This window comes from Pelecanus crispus, chromosome 2 (assembly GCF_030463565.1).
Source record: "Pelecanus crispus isolate bPelCri1 chromosome 2, bPelCri1.pri, whole genome shotgun sequence".
NCBI lineage: Eukaryota > Metazoa > Chordata > Aves > Pelecaniformes > Pelecanidae > Pelecanus > Pelecanus crispus.
Window position 1 is genome coordinate 19,519,062 of NC_134644.1, and position 22,049 is coordinate 19,541,110.

Sequence of the window (22,049 nt, forward strand, 5' to 3'; positions counted from 1 at the left end):
TCTGTGCCCTAGTTTAATTCAAACTCCTGAGAGCTTCTATTTACTGGGTTTAATGGTTTCATTCTTTCTGAAAAAAGCAACACAAATAGAAGTGTCCCAAGGATTTAAAAAGATAATTTAGATATTTGTACATTTAACATTTTTCCTCTTGATGTTAAATTTAAAAGATCAAAAGTTTGAGTAACAAATTTGAATCACTTCAGGCAAATTTTAAATTAGCAGACATAGCTGCCAAGTGGATCACAATAATCCTTCATGATACTCTTTCTGTAGTTATATTCTGATAAAATATACTAGCTTACTTATGTGACTCACAAACCCAAATCCATCTCAAATATGGCATGCATAACTATGCGTCTTTCGAAAATGGACTGAGATGCTTCTTAAAGTACTACCTGATCGGTGTAGGAAATGAACTAGAGAAATATGTTGCATTACGATTCTTGGCCTCTGGCTTACAGTAGCAAGTAAAAGCTGTGTAAGACCTACCGTTTACCTTGCTGTGGTATTCTCAGCCTTCACTCAGTCTTGACTGGGTTGTTCTTTGCACCACACTTCAGGCAAGGGCTGTGCCACTTGTTCTCCCCACCTGCCCTTGACCTACATGCTCACCTGTAGGGCCTGATATGATTTACCTTGCTGCTCCATCTTCCATCAGCTGATTTCTAACTATCTCAGATCTATTCCCTTCTGAGCTAGCATCCAGAGCCAAAAGAAATGGACTATAGCACACTCTGCCCTAGCTGTGTCGTCATGCTGATGCCTGCTGACACGAAACTGCTAAGCTGATTCATCCCAAGTATAATACTCAATTGGTTTCTTTTCAAGACAGACTCAATAGGCCAATTTCTTCTGCCTGCATCTCTGGACACACGTGACAAGGCTTAATACATCTGGCAAGAATCCTCCCTCCAGCAATATTCTTTATTATAAACGTGATTAGAACAGCATCCACACAGGGGCAGATGTTCAGCCTATCTGAGTGCAGCCTACAGAGGGAAGGGCATTTCTGAACTGAGAGTCAAGAGTACTATTAATCCATACAGATGTATTCCTGTTTCACATTCATTCCCGTAGGTGGTTTCCTTCAAAATGCTGAACTGAGATAGTTAGGTTATTTTATTATCAAAAAATGCTAATGACGCCAAAGCTCTCATATTATTAGTTTTCCTCTAGTTTTTAATTGTTTGTTAAAATTCATATTCTATCCTAGTCTCAGATTTAGGTCCTTATGTGTTAAGATGAACGCAACATAGTAACTTTACACTTCTCCTATAAATGCCATACTGGAGTGTCACATGTAGAAGTGTGTTATGCAAAAAGGTCGTTTATTTTTCCAAGTAATCATTATGCATGTTTTTTAACTGATTAGATCTACACTGAAAGGTTAAATCTAAATATGAGACTGAATATGTATCTCTTGATACTTTATTATATCAAAAAAGTATTTGCTTATTTTAACAGAAAAAAAATTAATGAACAATAGCTCCTACTCTCTCAGAAGCATATTTCCAGCTCACAGCACTACACCTTCAAAATGCTTTAAAAGATCAGTTAGGTAATCTGCACACTAGCACAGAGACAGAGAAATACAACAAAGAAAATGAAATCCAAGTGTTCGGTACGAAATGAGGAATTTCACTTCAAATTGGAAAAAAGATTTACTATGAAGGCACAAGCTATTAGGCAATTATAAAGTGAAGAGATTTGGAAGAAATGTCATGTTTACCCAGGATTATTCTGTAACAGATCACTTCCATCATACTGAAGCAACTGGTTTTGGCTTCTATAGACACAGAAACTGTCAGGTGACCCACACCAATAGGTCAGCTCCAAATTCCATTTAGTTGTAGGTAATATTTCTTGATAGTCATCTGGCTTAATGACTTCTAGTCAGAGGGCAATACCTTCAACCTGGATTGTGAACGTCCAGTGCCTCACTGTTGACATATGCCTTAGAGTAAGCAGCAAATGAAAGTGTCATTTTTAGTTAAAAATGGAATGTCCAACTATCTTGTCCAAGAATTTGAGAGTACAGCTTTCACAGGTACCAAATCACGTAAGAATAGATTCATTTTGGAAAACAGAGATGGAAGGTGGGGTGGAATATTTCACACCAAGACTGCAATAATCTCATCATAAACCCATCCAAAGTCTTTTCCAGTATTCAGAATGGGTGGTAACTTATGAGGTCTGACAATTTTATGATAATTCAAGTATTTGGGACTAAAGTCCCTCAAGAACCCTTTACAATATTGTAGGATAGTCTTTTTGGCTACTTGGTCAATTTTGGCCTCAAAACTGTACCTCTGCTACTTACCTTAGCCTAGTTCAAACCGGATTAGCCTCTTTTCCCCCAAACCCGAACGTGACCAAGTGCAATACAAAACAGCTACCAAAAACTATGGGATACATCAAAAATCATCACACTATATATACTAAAAAAGCTGTAAGAATTGAACAGTACAGTTCATATAACCAATGCTGAAGACTGAATTAGGAGAAAATAAACCTGGCAACAGTCTTTCTTTCCAGGCTGGCTTGCTGTTGATACATTGCATGGGACATGTCTTAAAAGAGCTGAGGATTTTTTTCCTCTAGGAAAAAATTATTTAATAACATCTACATATACAGATTCAAATACTCCACAGAGTAACTTTGTTGGTAAACTACAGTGATGGCTCTAAGCCCATTACTCAATGCTGAGTTTTGCCATCTATCACAACCCATGCCTAGTGGAATTTGAAAAACTTTCCCTCCAAAACCTCCTGCCCACAGATCCCATCACAGAACACAAAAGCAGAGCAGAGCAACAAGCTCTGCTTTCAGTGCCCCACTGCTCCTGTAAGCTCTTCCTGGCAGCTGCAGCTTTACAGGAATCCGGAATACTACAGTGCACAATAGTCTGCATTTGATTATCTACTTTTCCTCCTTGACATCATTTTGCATTCAGATACTATGGAAGCTGCTATTGCAGTGGTCTACACTGTTTGTCCTTCCAGTCTCTGCAAACGTATCAACAGGCTAGGTGCTGACTGCAAAAGGTCCATCTTCGTTTCAGAGGATCACACAGAATTTGCAGGGATTAGTTGATAGCTTTTTTGAGAGAAGGAAATGAGAAAGAGCTCCTCCTTGGTGTCAAACTCTGCAAATCTAAATGTCAAGACTGGATTCCCCTCTTCAGGGGAAGCAACAGTTCTGAAGTGAAAATGCTCTTTTATGATAAAATAAATTTAAAAAACCCCAAAACCCAAAGCAATGGAAACAGAGGTCTCTGTAAGCTAAAGACTAATCACCACCTTTATGAATTCAGACACAAATATATTGTTAAAAAAACACCAACAAAACAGAACGGACATGATGAAGATATCTTCATTCTTATAAACTGTAGGACACCTAAATAGCTACTGTGAAAAACAAATGGCAACAGCCCTGTAAAGCTGCATACAAGCTAAAAGGAAGGTGACACTTCAACAGATGAATCTGTTCCACGACAGTTTTCTTTCACAGATACTTTTTAATAAAAGGAAAGCTTCACCAAAGTCACCATTGGAATTTATTTTTCTACTTATGCATAACTACACATACACACACCAACCGAAATCCACTGCATACATGGATCTACATGTGCAGTGACAGAAAGTATCCAAGACTATTCCACAGACTCCATACTAGCACTTGCAGATGTACAGCTTGGCATGCAAAGAGTAAATATAAAACTTATACTCCAGATGTAGGCTTGTGTTTTTCACATTAAGAAAATAAATCCATGTGAAATATAAAAGTTAAAATATAAACACTTGACTGTTTCCTCGCAGTCTGTTCCTTCCTGGCTGTTTGGCATCCATCCTTTACAGGCCAGAAGTTTCACAGATGGAGTTTCAAATGCCCAGCAGGCACAACAGAAGTCAGATTTTCAAAGATATTCACTGCACAAAGAGCTGACATCATCTGATGTCAGTCTAACCTAATCATTTATTATGATTTCCAATGCAAATTATTCTTAAAAACATCTTCCCAATGCAGGTCAGAAGAATTTGGAAAAGCTTTTAGAACTTGAGCATTCTTTAGAGATTGTTTCCAGGATTAGATACTATTGTATCATTGAGATATTTGGCAGGAGATTTGTATTCACTTAGCTGTCAAGTCATAAAATAAACCAATTCTTCAACCTCAACCTTATCAAACACTGATCAAACATCAGCAAGAGCCTTGATTGTTATGAAAGGCACACTATTCCTGTCAGAGACATTCTTTGTTTTCCTCTGGGGAGAGGAGAAAGTTTTTGCAGAATAGGTTATAGTGAATCTGTGAAAACAGTAATGATCAAGCTCTTTGCTCCTAAATTAGTCAAAACTAAAGACTGAAACACATATATTACAGGCCTTACCTTGCTCTGACTCCATTTGAGGAAATACTGTTGCTTTCAACAGTATTTGGGCAGTAGCCTGTTTTTATTGGCTTACTTACCTATTTGTGCATTTACTTGCACAAAAAAAGCAATTCAATTAATTAATTTCTATCATTTCATTAAAAAAAAAAGATCATAGTGGTTTCTTTAACTGTTATGTCATATCTTAGTCATATTTAAAGAAATGCTACCGGAGGAGGATTCCCATAAGCCTTTCACCAAAGAAAGACTTTAGGTAGCAAATCCTATGAAGCCCTAGCAGAATTTATATCCTAATTTTGAAGGCACATCACTATCAGAATACTATCAAAATAAGAATGCTAAACTCAGAGCAGAACACTGAAAAGACTAAACAGCAGCATTTATCACTTCACATACAACCACTCTAAAGAAAAACATCAAACAAATGACTTGCATCTCATTTGTTGAGTTTATACTCAACATAGGAATGCCAACTGGAAGAAAACTCTTATTTTTCTGAATTATTTACCTCAAGAACTAGCCAAAGCTGGTCTCCATTTTTCACATCTTTCTTATAGTACATGCCATAGAATTTGACTACATTGGGATGATCAGAGAGAGCTTTCAAAATGTTGTACTCAGCTTCAATTTCTTCATCAATATCCTAGTGTCAGAAATGAGAAATACATATTGGTTAATAAATAATGACAGCCATTTAAAAAACCCAACACATAGCATTTTCTGGCAATTCAAATGTAGTTTGAAATAATGCAAAACAAAAAACCAAATGGAACGTGAATGTACCATTTGCAGGGCTACAAAGCTTGGTTCTGTTTACTCAATACAAAAGTCATCTGTTTTTTTACTTGGTCTTTATGAATTTCAGTTAATGAACACACCGGGTATGACAGAGGAGCCCTCAGGAGAATGGGGAAGGAGCATTTCAAGGCAAAACCACTGCAATCCACAAGTGGGTAGGTATGCAGATGCCTCAGGAAGTCACACGTTACTTCTCCAGTCTCAAGGGTATCCCCAGCTAGAGATGGTGCAGCTGAAATTACCTCTCAGCCCCTCTGTGCACAAACAAGTACGACTGCAGCCACATCTTACTCATTTATCATCCCACTTTCTAGAATCATCTGGGAATTTTTCTCGTTTTCTACTGTCATAGAAATTGGTGACATCCATGATCTCTCTGGCTTCTCCTACTGAGCTACAAGAGTTGTGGCTTTTTGTGAGTCTTTCGTTACAGATCTTGGGTTTCTTACACAGCGCGGAAAATCCATTCAGATGTTTTGCAAACACACACACCAGGAGCTGTGCAAGCTCTTTCAGGCCAAACATGGATGCTAGCAATGGTGGGCACTGGATGACTCAGGTAACCCCTTCCACCTATGCACTGGAATTGCTCGTTGAGGAACGCTCAAGACTGTGCTGCAGTCATGCTGAGAAAATATTCAGTCCATCCTGGCCACAGGTAAAGGCAGAATAGCTGCAGTAATTTTCCCCCACTGTTTAGATCTCAAAAAAATGTTAACATATTTGTTTCCAGATTTAAAACATTTTTAATACGATTTGCTATTTACACCCACCCCAAAAGAAATAGAAGTGAAAAATCCATTCTAGAGAAGGCTACCTATGAACTCCACTATTTATATGAATGGATTTCATGTCAATGAAAAGCACCCACTCAGTGCTGAAAACTGGTCTCACCACTGCCAAATATAAGTGACCATGGTAGAGAAAAGGTATGCTTTGTATTCCCAAAGAATGACAGTCCTTCTCATTTTGTTCACCACCAAAGGCATTTGCCCCTAAGAGGACTTTGCTCCCTTGTTCCTTATACAGGTCTCTCCAATGCTAAATCCATCTCAAGCTCCTCATATTACTCTTTTGTCTTGAGACCAGCTTGACTGGTTTCAAAGAACTTTGCCCGTCACCAGCGTATCTTCAGGAATTGGGCCATTAAACTCTCATATTGAGATTACAAGAATAAGTCTTCTCACAAGGAAGGGTTTTAGATTTTTTTTTAATCTGAGTAGCCGAAAAACAGCAGAAATTTTCCTCTTTCAAAAAAAGAAGGAACTCACTTTAAGTTATTTTTCCCATAAGCACAACACAGAATACAGCCAATAAAAAAAAAAAAAAAGAGATGCAATGAAGGAAGAAAGAACCAAGGCGCTGAAGGTGGCAGAGGAAGGAAAGGGAAAGAGTGGAAGACAAGAAGGGATGAAGAGAGAAAATGCATCTGGCAAAAACAAAAGGACAGATTACAAAGAAAAAAAAAAAAAGGCCATGAAAAAAACAGAGCCAAAATAAAAAAAAAAACACACACAAAACATACAATAGCCCTGGCTGCCTTGGGGAAATTGGAAGCGAATTAGCCCACTGTCCTACTGTGATTTAATAGAGGTTTCCGTCTCCTGAGGGGTACTCAGATTTTATGAGATTTTTACTATTATAAGGAGAAATGAAAAGAGAGAGAATGAAATGAATAGAATATTCATTCTGTGCACACTAGAAAGAAAAAATCTTCCTCTGCATTTTATGAAGGAAGAGAACTTGAAATATTTGGTTGAATTGAACATATTTACCTGCATAAGAGTACCTCTTTCAGAAACAGCAGAGGGAATATTTTCATGTGAACTTAGATATTGGATAATTTGGCTAAGAGCCCTAAAGTACAATGGTATTTACTTATAGCCCTGAGGACAAGACTAAGAGCATTCTCAGTTCCATCTTCATATATTCTCATTTCAACACCTTCACTTTCCTGTTTCAGTTTCAAAAAGCTGAGCTGTTATTCAACACGAAGAATCTGAGAGCTCTAAAGGATTAAACATGAAATGCTTATTTCAGTCTCACATCACCCATGATAATATAGTTTCCCAGTTTAATTTGTTCAATTAAACAAAGTGATATAAAAACACATATCTCCTTGCTTTTTCAGTCCACCTCTCAAGTGGCACAATTCTGAAACCATCTTCAAAGAAAAAAAAAAAAAGTAAAATTTAAAGAAGAAAATACAGAAAGTATCCTTCTTCATTGCAATGGCTCCCTCTGCAGCCACTAATACCACTTTCAGTTTAAACAAAAAGAAATAGTTTATTGCTTTCACCCTATTTCTAATATAGGATTGCCATTTTAACAGTAGCATGGAGGTACAGCAGCTACTCCGGACATCCTGTAAATAGGAGTGGGAAAAGAAGAGTAGTATTCTTAGAATAAAAAGGAGAATATATTCAGTTAAAAGATTCAAGTCTTGGAGTGTGATGTTGACTGCATTACTGACTTCCCTTTTTCATTAAATTAAGGAATCTGTTTTCATCAGTTATACCTTTTCCCTTCTTCAATCTCTTACACTGCATCTTTATCCATTGTATTTCTTCTGCTTTCTTTACATTCTACTCCCTTATCTCCTACTTAATCTGTTTCTCTTTCCTCTAGCATCAGCTTTACTACCTCTTCTTTCTTCCTGTCATCATCCTTTATCCTTTTCCTACAACCTCTAAAGTGTACACATCATTGAAAGTTTCCCAGATGCCTCCAGTAATCCCTCCCATAGCCAGTTGCCACTTAAGAATCATTCCTGAACACTTGTGAAATAGATGAAAACAGAAGCATTTCCTGCCGTAGAGGCATTTAGACAAACACCAACTGCAAGAAAGTCCTGCCTATTCATTGTAAGCACAAGAACCTTGTTTACAGAAAGCGAAAGCAACAGAGTCAAAAATAGTTTCCAGTGCATTTAAATTCATGAAGAACCTTATCGCTTGGCTGCAAATCATGTGTACTTTGGCAGAGGTATGTGATATTGAATTGAGATGAGCCTCCTTTTGTTGCTTTGAAAGCATGCTGAAATAAAAATTGGATCAACAAGAAACACAGCAAAGATAATGCAAGATGCTATGTTTTCACAAACACATTTCATGGACTTACGAGCCATGGGATCATAATTTGACACTGTATGATATGCAGGGGTAGACAGAGCCCCGTGCGGCTGTGCAGCTCCAGACATGCAGCATTTCACATGGCACAACGTGCTCTTCCCTTCCTGCCCAAAGGTTGTGCAGTGGAAGCACATGCCTCACAACCCTATACTGGGAGTACAAAGGATAAGCTCAAAGGGGCCACTTGAAACAGGAAAGGCTTCTTGACCATGTTTTGTGGGTTACTGTTCTCAAAAAAAATTCCAAGCCACATGCAGCACCACTGAAGCTAATGGGGTATGCCTTCATGAACCAGAATAATGTTCTTCCTTACTCTGAGCATTAATCTGCCACCCAACAAATGTCAGTTATTGAGAACAAAAACATACTCTACAACATAGTAATTCCACCTCCCAGTCACCTGGTGTTGTGGTTTAACCCCAGTTGGCAACTAAGCACCATGCAGCCACTTGCCCACCCTCCCACCCCCTGGTGGGATGGGGGAGAGAATTGGAAAAAAAAAGTAAAACCCCTTGGTTGAGATAAAGGCAGTTTAATAGAACAGCAGAGGAAGAGAAAGTAATAATAATAATAATGATAAAAAGAATATACAAAGCAAGTGATGCACAATGTAATTGCTCACCACCCGCTGAATGATGCCCAGCCAGTCCCCAAGCAGCGATCGCTGCTCCCTGGCCAACCCCCCCCAGTTTATATACTGAGCATGACATCATATGGTATGGAATAGCCCTCTGGTCAGTTTGGATCAACTATTCTGGCTGTGCCCCCTCCCAACTTCTTGTGCACCTGGCAGAGCATGGGAAGACGAAACGTCCTTGACTAGTATAAACACTACTTAGCAACAACTCAAACATCAGTGTGTTATCAACATTATTCTCATACTAAATCTAAAACACAGCACTATGCCTGCTACTAGGAAGAAAATTAACTCTATCCCAGCTGAAACCAGGACACCTGGTGCTCTGTGTGTAGGAGCTCTGGCCTTTGTATTTTCCATTTGAAAAGATGCATCCCTCTGTGACATCTACATATTTTGGCACATTCTGAAATCGCAGAACCAAAAATAACAATAAAAATAAGGTATGCTACTTTAAAGTATTGCTCATAGCATGTAACTCAGCTAAAAGAATGTACTCAAAATAGATGCTTGAAGGTACATTGAAAGCACTTAAAAGTACATAACTTTCTTACTGGCTATTATGGAAAAAAAAAACCCGACAGGGAACAACAGTAAAAATAGAAGAAGCTAGGACTCCTGGTACTGAAAAGGAAAATAATCAGCTTTGCTTCTGAAAGTAAGAGATAAACAAGGGGGAAGAAAAAGTAAAAGAAACAAAGCTTAGGTATACTTCTGACTTCTACCATATGCAACCACTTCCAAGATCACTTAAGATACGAAAAATGCATTGATAGCTAGCCTGATACTTAGCAGGTTGAAGCCATTTATTTCATGATCACTTCTGATGCAAATGATCTACCAAGATTAAAAGGAAAAAAAAGACTACCTAAATTAACTTACAATTAAATAAGCACAAACCAAGTAATTTAAGTAACTTACGTGAACAGGATCCAAAATTTTGACTGCTGCTTTGCTGCCATTTTTCTTATTTAACACCTTGAAAACTTTTCCATATGTTCCTTTGCCAATAGTCTCAATTATTTCCCAGGTATCTGAAGGATCAGGAAAGCTATCAAATATTATTGTTTTCCCAGTCAACGGAAGCATCTCAAATGATGGTTTCTAGGAAAAAGATATTTCAGTGTTCACTCAACAAATGGTTAATAGCAATTGGTTTCCTACAAATGCAAAGAGAAATACACATTCCAGTCTCAAACACTAGAAATGTTTTTGCATGTAGTGTGCATGCACTGAAAGCATAATGAACAAGAAATGCTGCACTTAATACAGGTATGTGCAGTCAACACAATATCAAATGAAGGGAAATTCAAATAAAAATTTGAACTAATTTCTGGCTTGAGTGAAGTCAGTAGAAGCTTTCCCATGCACTTCAATGAAACTATAACATCACTCTGGGATTTTTAGAGGGGCAGGGGAATAGGAGTCAAGTTCATAAAATGGAAAAGAATTTGGCTCCATTACCAAGAATCAGGCAAGAAAGGACCCACCCCCCCCCAAAACAAAACATGTTAAATAGTAGCATTAGATTCATTCAAACTTTTACAGCAAACCGTCAGTTTTATAACCCTACTCTTACCATTTGAATTTTTATATAGATCTCATAAGGCCAAGCAGATCAAAGTGGCAGATCTTTTTGCAATATTACGGTCTTCTGACAGACAAGCATTCACAATCATGGAAAATGTGTTTACTGATGTACATTCATTAATGACTGTTTTACATACTGTAAAGGAAACACCTTTTACAGTGATGGAATTGTATTAATCACTGACCAGGTTACACCTATGACTTGGTCAATGATGGATACAATTCACTTATACATGCCTTCATAGTGACTAACTATCCAGCAGCTACAGTGGTAAAAACAAAGCATGCCCCCCGAGACAAACAACAAAACAAAACCCCCACCTTTACCCGTTGTTAAGAACAGCCAAAAACTCAGTAGAAATGTGTTAAAAATTACATTCTCATATTCTTAGTTGTAGAGCCAAGACTGAAAAAGAGAAGGGGCAGGGAAGAGGACAAACTCAAGCCCTTACTCAGTAAGCAAGCAATAAATAAGTGAGCCAGCTACTGAGTGCTTAAGTCCTTCCTCAGCACAATATGCAGTAAATGAGCCAGATTTGGAGAGTCATTTTCATATAGCCATTTTAAAATTTTTTATATAATACTTTATAGACAGACTACAATGTAATTATTCTTGTATTTTTTATGTCAACAGCACAAATCTACACACATAAGGCATTTTATATGATATTACTCCAGTAACAGAAATTGCACCGTGATACCATACTAATTTTTTGGGAATGAAGAGAATGGCTTCAATTTCACTTTCATCCATGGCTTCCAGCATACTAGCCATACTTTCTTTATTCATCATCTTATTCATATAACCATGTATATCCCACTACACGTGTAGCATGTATACCAACTAGAAGCAACTGAAATGAACTGCTATACAAACATATGTTGTACCAGCTCTTTCATTTACCTGATATACATACTGGCACATCACATGCATCCAGACTGATTTTCTACTGGATAATACAAGCTCACCTGGGGAACACAGGGCTTGGGATTCTTCCCATCACTCCGCTCTCAGTTGGTTAGCTCACTGATGAGCGAGAAGACAGGGTTTTCTTCTCTCCCCCCCTGCCTTTTTTTTAATACACACTTGACTATTACCAACTTCTATACCCACTCATGCAGCAAAGTGGTGAAATACCCTCTTAACACCAGGAAACCTGCAGCAGTCAGTTCTGTACTGAGGACTGCAACCAGTACCAGCCCAGCACCATGATTTCAAGGGCTGTGGGAACAAAATGACTCAATTTTATCTACTGCAATGAAATCTCCCTTAACACAAATCCAAGTTAAGGTCAAAGTAAAGATAGAGGATCAAGATCCAGAGACGTGTAGCTGTAATATGTAAATCCTCAAATTTCCATTCCAGATTCAAAATTCGCTTTTTCTGCCTGTTCAACCCTTCCCCTGGGACTCATATAGGCACAACTCAGCCAGGACGTTGACTGCAGTCTCTTCCTAAGGCATTATCTTTCCACCTCACGCCTAGTATTTATCCATGCCTTGGGAGCTTCACCACTTCCAGGCAAAGCCACCTCTTCCCCAGAAAATGAACACAAATGAGTTACAACATTTTTAACTTTCTTTTTCTTCTGCCTATAAAATAGCACTCAAACACAATCGTTCTGGATTTTTTTTAAATCAGTTTATACATACATATAAATGCTTTGTAATTAGCTCATAACTGGGACTACACAAAATAATAACCAAATTGGGGATGATAAAGGGATTAGGATTCATAATCCCAAACCCTTGCTTTGAGGGATTCAACAATGAGAGAAATTTTGAAATTCCATATCTGAGCTTTAGTTTTTAGGATTGAGGTTAACTATTTGTTTAAAGCGTTACTGGCTACTCAATCCATAACTAGTGATTTTTGGGGAGGAAAAAAAAAAGTAGAGAGCTATCAATGAGCGCCTTCATAAGAACTGAGATGTCCAAATCACATTGGAGCCTACTGACATACAAATTATTTTCTGCAGAACATGTAGTTTTCCATCAAAATCTAGGGCCTGCTATGTCCCATATTACAAGAATACACAATAAGAGCCTCTGACCCAGGCAGCCTACAGTAGGAGATATGCAGAAGTTGAAGAAAGGAAGACATTTCCTCCCCTTCAAAGACGAGTACTTAAGATGCAGGAATGCAAAGACCAGCTTCACATATTTAGCCCATGCCAGAACCAAGCACAGAACTCCAATACCTTGAATCTCCAAATGTACCCTTAAGCAAAGGCCCACCCCTCTGTGCAGAGGTTTTACAACAAGTAGAACATTCTGAGAGAAATCATGTACATCAAAACCTGCAGCTTCAGACAGCTTCCCAAGCTTCATTAACTTCCTATACATTAACAGAATGCAGCTGAAATTCATAGACTCCCAGTATCAATTGCTTATTTGCCTGTGGAGACTGGTACAAGGAGAACTGTTGAAGGGCTGAGGAAACGTGAGCCTGGAGGTGCCATTTGACTACCAGAGAAGAGTGCTAGAGACACTGTCATATGCTTGCATTTTCCTCTGCAAATCACACCAGTTGCACATCATCTTTTCTTAAGAAAAGTCACCACATACTTAACAATAATGCATTCAATAGCTGTCATACTTAGCTCAATAATTTGAGTGCTATTCCAGAAATAATTATTCACCCTAATCCTTTGTCTTTTGATTTACAGCTTCAAAATCATAACTTTAGTAAGTTATATTGAACATCATATTTCCTCACTTCCACTATGCTTAAGAACAAGCCCCTGCAGAAAAATTGTTTAGCTTCCCCTTCTATTATTAAAAATAAATAAAACAGAATGATTTCAAGTATTCTGTTCTGGGTGATGTATAATGTTTTATTACATCTCAGTGAAGTTGAGAAAGCTGATAATGATTTAATCTCATATTTCAGCAATAAATTGGACTGTCTCTGGAATATGTCTGGATGCCCAAACAACTGGGTAATTTATCATACCCCTCACCATTAAAGATTTACTTTAAAAAAAACACAACTTACAACTTGATCCAAAGTTCTGAGCTAGGAATGTACCCTTGAACGTCTATATCTGGCGTGCTCACCATGATTGTTTGCTCAACTGCTCAGATTTGGGCTAACCCGGCTCCTGTATGCTGGGAGCAGCACCACTGGGTCAAAGTGACAGCACCAGGTAGGCAGGACAGGTGGCCAGAAAGAGCTAAAGGGCCATTATGCATCACTATCTCCTGCAGCCATTATCTTTTGTCTGGCAGTTTCCTCAGAATCTGCTAACTTACAGAAATGGTATAGGCCAAACCTCCAAGCTGGAAGGTGTAAAACATCAGCTTACCCAAAAAGCTTTTGAAGTAGATCCAACAGCAGCTGGACTGCTGAGGCTTTCTTGCTTTCCAGTGCGGTACAGGGGGGACCCCCACACAATGAAGGAGGAAGAGGGATGAGCACTCTCACTCCCAGCTAGGTAACTAATTCTTTTTTTTTTTTTTTTTTGACTCATAGGTGCCCAAATTAAGAGTTATGGGTCCTAAGTTATGAAACCTTAGGACTTGAATGGTGAATAAGTAAATTCATGTGATAGACTAATCTGGGCAAAAGGGGATTGAGCCCCTGTTTGTCATATGTGTTTGTATTTCTTAATGAAGTCATGAAATAAAGTTTATATCGCAGAGTACGTTGTCCTATAAATTTGAGATCCAAATGGACCATGACACTTACAGTGATTAAATTCAGAGTATTCAGGGTGGAAAAAGCAGTTTTAGAGTTCCAAGACAACAGGCCAATGTGGTTGGGTTTTTTGGTTTGTTTTGCTCCTCCCCTGCCAAGAGGAGGCTCTGGTGTCAGTGATCTGGCTGTCATAGCTATAAGAATTCTCAACCAATTTATTCTTATGAGCCAGCCCTATGTGATTTTTTGCTTCCTAGGTCACTTCAAACATACATACCCTATATGCAGCAGACCTCAGGCCATGTACTAGAGATATCCAGAAATGCCCTGTTCAGCATTGGCACTGGCAGGTCACTGCATTCGCCATCATCTTCAGTGTCTAGCTAGTTTGGAGAGAGAAGAGGCAGGGAGGGGGCAGGCTCATGAAGAACTTAGTGTATCTCCGGTGGACTATCTGATTGCTGCAAAGGCAATTCAATGCAGCGCATGTATCACACCCAAAACTTAAGACACGTATCAACTGAACTGTCAAGGGCTTTATGATCAAGGCCACAGAGCATTACAGACAACAGAGTCAAGAGGGAATAAGCTTTTGTTAAGGTTTTGCTTCTGTAGGCTGGGTTGCAAGCACAATGGAGCCTGAATTATATGTTAATCCAATATTTTTACTACTGTTTCACACCACCTAAGTTTGCAACTTCTTTCCAAACCTTCCCCAATAGTTTCTGAAGGGACCTCCATCTCACTTGGATGAAAGCATATCCATTTCCTCCATAAGCAGCTGATAAAACAAGAGAGGTACCTTGCCTCATGTCATTCCTCCTTCTCCATAAAGGGAGCCTACATGAATAGCAAAGCAGATGCCTATTCATACATGACTAAAATTAATCCAGCCTTTAGGTTCCCATCAGCATCTTCTCTCCTGGCTACCACAATCTTCTGGTCTTGAACATTAGAACCATTGATTCAGTTCAAGACACACCTACCGAGGTCATCTTTGAGCTCTTTTGTTTTCTTTGTCCACATCACTCCCCACTTCCCATTGCAAACACTACTTGTGTTTAACCAGACAGCTCCTGCACATATCCTACCCTGTCATTTGCCAGACATCTTCACATGTGTCACAGGAGGTGGATGTCAGGAGCCAGCAACAGTAGCTTGCATTGCCTGCTGGGTCTGTTACCTGTGTGGAGGTGACACTTGCAACTCCTTCAGATTCTGAAACTTAAACCTCTTGCCTAATGGATTAATGGATGCTGGAAAAATAATCACCCTAAAAAAAAAAAAAAAAAAAAAAAGGAAAGAAAGAAAGAAATTGCAGGCAATGTTCGTGTAGAGACTGCTGAGGCTTGTTATATCATAGAAAAATAACCCCTTCTCACCTCACTTTTTCACCACCTGATGCCTTTATCCAATATCTAGTTTATAAGTTCTTTGGCCTGGTACTGATCACAAGGCACAGTGGGGCCTTCACATACTTAATGCAATAGCACAATAAAATCCCACAACACATTTCCTCTTATTTCATGAGTTTATGCCACACCAACAAGTACTTAATAAGAAAGTTAAAGGTTGCTGCACGGAATTCTTAAGACAAGCCAAGAGCATGAGGCTACAATATGCCATTCATCATACTAACAGCTAGCACTTTCTGGATAAATGTCCAAATAATTTGGTTGTTCAACCATGAACATGGATTGCAGCTCAGATCCTGAGCTAGTATAAATGTAGCTGCAATGAGCCATTTATGCAACATACATCTCACCCATCATTCAAAGAATAAGTTTTGCTCTGGAAATTCCAATACCACCCCCACTTAATTCTGGGGGATATTTGGCCTCTGATTTTGATGATGATACAAGCTATATCTGAATGGGAACTACAGTCAAATCTAAGCTCAGTGTGAGCAGATTATCTAGTTTGGCAATTAGTTAAAAACAAGTGTTTAGAACACAACTGTTTTTTTTACTTCATTTGTCAAAAGCTGAATACACTTAACATTATAATTGCACTCTAAAACAACAAAAAAAATTTTGCATGATTACATAATTTTTGTACTATCCATGTGTCTATCTGAATTATCTTCTTTGTACATCAGTTTGCTTACTACTTTCCACTCTATACATCCCCCAGTGTTCTCCCAGAACTCAACCACTGTCTTTCCCATCTGCAAGAAACTTTGCAGAGGAAAAAAACAAACCTCTTTAGCCCCAGCTATGGTAGATAAAGAATAAAAATCAACAACTTTCTCTAACAGTCGGTCCACTGCTTTTGCTGTTGTGTGCTTACACTAGTAAGACAGACACAAGACCTGGGATTCGCCTAACTTGATATGCGTACAATATACCTACTGGAACCTAAGATAGATACTATGATCCCATTTTAGTCAGTCAAAACAATAAAAAATTGATTTACCTGACTTGGTTAGCATCTACCTTAGCATATGAAGACTTGCTCTCCAGACTCTATTGATAATTATACTGGCTAAGTTTCTGCTGACTACAACAGGAACACATTATACAGCTTCAGATGTAGACATGTTAGGTGAAATGGATCCTATCCTACTTAACTGCTGGAAACAAAGAGTTATAACTTGACAACCAACAAAATGAGTATCAGCTCCATGCTAGTCAGGGAAACTGCAAGCCTTGTCATCACCTGAAAGGTGGCAGGCAACTTGGACATTGTCTGATGATGCACAGAAAAGGCAAGAACCATGTGCAATGACATTGCCAAGCAAACTTTGAACCCAGCAACCAAACCCTAAATTAATGTAAAGGCAGAAATAAATGGTTACTTTAAAGCATTTGGAGGCAAGAAGTGGTGATAAATTTAGTTTAATCTCAGACAACGTATTCCTGGGCACAGTTCAAAGTATGTATGTTAATCTTAGGGCTGCTAAGGAACAAATTGATCCATTTTTGAGGGCACTTCTTAGTGTTCACTCTCTGAAGGGCTGGGTAACTGCTGCTTCTGCTTCTAAAAACACTCTTCCTCTTTGCTGACTGTTATCCAGCAACAACTTTCCCAACAAAGCAAGACAGCTTTCAGAGAAACTTGATGCCTCCAGACTCCCTGACCTTTGTAAAACTTCCACATGCAGTAGAGAAACAGTACGGTGTGGTATCAGTACCTGATCTCCTTCTACTGATAAATGCATATTGGGTGTCCACACTGACATTTCATCTGCTGATTATTATTCAGCTGATCTTGACATTTTGACTTGCTGCAGACTGAACTGGCCAGCCCTGCTCATGGGAGGCTCCAGCTCTTCACTGTCTGAATGTTCTCAGAGGGTGCTGCTGGAAGAGATCTACATCAGCGTTAGGTTCCACCTTGGTGTTCTTCCATTCCCCCTCGTGCCCTGCAAGAATAAAAGTCCTACTGCATGCTGAGGTTTGCAGTTCTCAGGAAACTCCATCAGAAGAGGGTTTTTTTAAGGAACAGGTTACAGAATCAGCAAGGGCTGTAAGCATTCATTTGAATCTTAGGCATAGGGGCTGCCCACTGGATGACAATCCTTCAGAGCTCAAACATGACATCAGTACAGGATCCCACTTTTTTGAAGCCAACCTTTAGTTACAGGAAGAAGGTATGAAAAGAACATGAAAACAAAATGCGACATTTAATTATTGTAGTCAATTCTAAAAGCTCTGATGTATTGAAAACAAATGAGAGCTAAAGATTTTTGTGAAAATTGCCGTCCAACAGAAAATATTTATGCAGGGGCATTACAATCATGAAAACATGATTAATAGTAGAAGGGGGAGTGGTGTCATTATCAAATTGTATTCGGACCTTGTGCCACCAGAAGTAATGAACTGACATTAGCAATCCATGAAATGAATCATATCCAGCTCATTTTGTGGCTCCCAGAAGAGAGGCATTGCAAGTGATGAGAATAATTTTTCAATGACTACATACTAGATCAATATATTAGCAAAGAACTTAGCTTTCAAAGCTAAAGCACCACTTAATTTTCCTATTTTAACACAGTAAAACCTTATAAGGCCATAAAATCAATATCATGCGATCTCACTCACTCACTGTTTCTCAGAACTTCTCACAGCGGTGAAGGCAACTCAAAATTAATTTAGCAGCTGTATCAATGAGCTTTGGCAGGGCTTGAAATTAAGGTGACGCAGTCATTTGATAGCACGGTAAGGAAGGCTTTACAGACAACAAGCAAATTTGCTAGCACTTAACATTAGCTGGCAGTAAGTTATGGGGTATGAGCGTATATGGGATGTTGTGGGCACGGTAAGATTTCACGTCCCTCAGGTGAACAGCGCTCGCCCTGCTCTGCCAGCGCCTGCAGCCAGCCTCAGCACCCTGACTGGCTCCACCACAAGCATGAAGCCGTCCAGGCATGTCTCCTGAATACTCTACACACTCTCCTTACCCAGAAACTCACCCACAGGAAAAAAAAGATTTAGAAACAAGTAGGATTCCCCCAGCGGCCTGAACGAGAGAGGCCAGGGGGCAGCGCCAGCCCGCACCCTCCACACTCCCCCCGGGGCCGAGACCCGCCGGCCCCGAGCGGCCCCGCTGGCCGGCCGCGCACCCCGGCCGCGCCTGCCCGCCCCGCAGCTGCCCGGAGGCCCGTCCCGACAGGGCGGCTGCCGGCGGGAGGCAGCGTCCCGGCCGGTCCTGCCCGCCGCGCCACCCTCGGGGGCCTGGCCGCCATGGCGGGGCGGGGCGGGGCCGGGCCGCCGGGCACCGAGGCTCCCACCGCGGCGCTCCCCGGGGAGCCGGCAGCCGGTCGCTGGCCCCGGGACCCCTCTCCTGCCCTGCCCGCCGCTCCCGCGCCGGGGCTTACCCGCAGCGAAACCTCCGGTCCCCGCAGAGCCAGCCCCGCCACCTCCAGCCACCGTGCCTCGGATTCGCCGTCCTCCTCCTCCGGACGGCCACGGCCCGGCCGCAGCCCCGCCTCGGGGTCAGCGGCGGATGAGCGGTCTGCCCCGCTAATCCCCCGCAGGCAAAGCCGGGAGGGCTCGGCCCGCCCCGGGCAGGGCGCGGCGGGGGGCGCCGGGGCGGCCCGGCCTCCGGTGGCGGTGGGGATCCGGACGGCTGCTGAGCCGCCCCGGCGCGGGTGGGCCACAGCCGACCTGGGGTCCCAGGCCGCCCGCGTCCAGAGCCGGTCACAGCCTCCGGGGCCTCATCCAGCCAACGCGGGACTACGCCGCACCCGTCGGCCACGGAGCACCCAGGGAGGCCGCGGACTTAGAATACACTCATAGAATCGTTTAGGTTGGAAAAGACCTTTAAGATCATCCAGTCCAACCATTAACCTACACTACCAAGTCCACACTAAACCAATCAAGGGTAGACTAGACTAAACCATGTCCCCAAGTGCCACATCTAGCCGTTTTTTGAACACCTCCAGGGATGGGGACTCCACCACCTCTCTGGGCAGCCTGTTCCAATGCTTGACCACCCTTTCCGTAAAGAAATTTTTCCTGATTTCCAACCTAAACCTCCCCTGGCGCAGCTTAAGCCCATTTCCTCTCGTCCTATCGCTAACTACATGGGAGAAGAGACCAACACCCACCTCACTGCAACCTCCTTTCAGGTAGCTGTAGAGAGCGATAAGGTCTCCCCTCAGCCTCCTCTTAGGGCAGAAGAGCTGCGAATCGCGGCCCTGGGGCTGCCGGCGGCCCCGCTGCCCTGCGTAAACCTAATGGACTTACCTGGTCCGCTAAAACTAACTGAGATCTGGTGCGCGCACAGAGCTGATGCTATCACCCTTTGCGGAGAGGTCACTACGCAGCGAGAGCATAACATAATACATGATAGCAGGGTGAAGTTGCAGGACAAAGTGCTCAAAAGTTGGAAAATGGACTAATTTTATCAGTAGAGCTCCTATGTGATATATGAGCCAGTCTTTAATTAACGCTTCTTACGTTTTCTTTGGAGGACCCCTGCACATCCACTGCAAAGAAGCAGCCAAACTTAAATCAGCACCAGGGAACATGTGCCTCCATCGGAGGCTTCTGCTGTTGTGTTGAGTTTGTCTCCTGCCATTTTTCTAATAACATTTGAACCTGGTTTTTGTTTTCAGACAGGTCTGACAGTAGGGGAGTTGTTTCAGAGCTGTCTATGGTCTGCGTCTTTCACAAAAGCAGAGTAGAGACCAGGTATTTCATGGATGGCCTTTCCATGTGAATATATCTGTGATGGGAAAGGCTGCTTATCCCATCCCAGACGTCAAAGAAATCACATGGACAAGAAGCCTTACAAAATTCCTCACTGTGGGAAAATCATCAATAGAAACTTCTATATTCTTAAACCCCAAAGCTAAACAGCCATGAGCCAGATACTTGTGAAGTCAAGAGGCCTCCTTAATTCCCTTCATCTAAGCACTACTTCTTTACTGTATAAAAACTGTTAACATTTTTAGACTGTGAGCAGCATTACGCACATACGAATTAATGAGGGAAAGTTTAAGGTGCTATATAGTCTTTATTAACTCCTTCCATTGCTAGCTGCTCTGTCCCTTCATAACCTTTCCTCCTCCCCTAGTTGAGACCCTATAAAAACACAAAATGAGCTTCCTAGTTTTATAATCACATTTTACTAATTGAGGTTGGAAGCACTGGCAGAACACGGCCTCAGTTGTAAAAACATCCATATCTTTTAGGCTTGAATTGCTACATGAGCAGCATTTGTGCAAAGCTTCCCCCTCCCCGAGCAAAGTTCTCACTGATTTTAGTTGTGCTTATGAGCACCTAGCATCCACTGCCTTTAGGCTGTGTGTCTGGCTGGATGGCAGGTCACATGCTGAAGCATGACAGTCTAATCCTCCGATCATGCAGAAGCTTGACCAGAGTGCACCAAAGGCTAAAAGCCCTCAGTGGAAAGCTAGGTACAAAAAGGGGATGGTGCACACTCACACCTCTCCTCCCAGACAGAGCTGGCGTGCATCTGACGCCTGGAGCAAGGAGCTGAGAAGTGCTTAGACACAATCTTAAGAGCCGGAAAAGAGAGTAACTTCAGCAATCGGTTCACATGTCCCATTCCACTCCTAGCAGTGCTGTCTGAAAACAAAACCACTGCTGCCCACCTTGTCTGCTTCTCAGTATCTGTGTGCCAAAGTCACTGTCCCTTAACTCTGAAGGCCTGAAATTCCCTGAGAACTCCCTCTTCTGTCAAAGGCAAAAATCCATTATGTGACTCAGCTGAGTCCATTTGGAGTGGTGTACACAATTTGGTCTTCTGCATTAATTAATTATTCAGGTGAACTGGTCTGTGAAACTCCCAAAAACTAGTATTTGTTTCATTTAGATGATCCCGACAGATGTGTAAGTAATGACAGCCTGTTGCTGCAGAAGGGATCCTAGTTTAAACCAGCAAAAGTCACAACCAACCTCTGAGGCCTGTAAGGGTAAGCACTGTTCAAACAAACAAGGAGTTTCAGCCCTTAGTGAACGACAATCTACATGTCAAATAGACACTGATTGTGCTGGAAAACAGGCATGAGGTGATTAAGTGACATTCAGTGTCATGCAGCCTAGCCATGCTTCTCCTTTCTCTTTATTTCACTCCTTCATGTTCTTCGTCCTCCATCTCAACGTGCCTTGACTTTTGCCCCTCTTTTTCCCAAAAAGTTTATGGCTTTGCTTTTCTCTAGGAAGCCTTCCAGATGAGATTTCAAAGTTCCTGAGTGAATGTGGGTATATGCTCTCTCCTCCCAAATATATTGAAATAATTAAGGGCAAGTGTTATATATTGACAATATCTAGATATATATTAAAAGATAAATTAAGTGTGATCATCTCCAGCTGTACCTGGTATGAGTTTAAGTTGTGCTTAATGCCCCAAGACAGCATCTATACTATGCTATCTTTTTAACAGATTGCA

General features: G+C 41.0%; 1 protein-coding gene across 3 annotated transcripts in view; it reads right to left on the reverse strand.

Moving 5' to 3' along the window:
* The window catches only part of MYO3A (myosin IIIA), a 113,574-nt gene extending 103,526 nt beyond the window's left edge, over window positions 1-10,048 (reverse strand). For all 3 annotated transcript variants that reach the window (XM_075705211.1, XM_075705210.1, XM_075705209.1), the window contains exons 1-2: window positions 9,881-10,048; window positions 4,902-5,036 (exon numbers count right to left, since the gene is read on the reverse strand). In XM_075705211.1, coding sequence (XP_075561326.1) covers window positions 4,902-5,036; window positions 9,881-10,048 — 303 coding nt within the window. The remainder of the gene's footprint in view (window positions 1-4,901; window positions 5,037-9,880) is intronic.
* Between the last annotated feature and the right edge of the window lie 12,001 nt (window positions 10,049-22,049).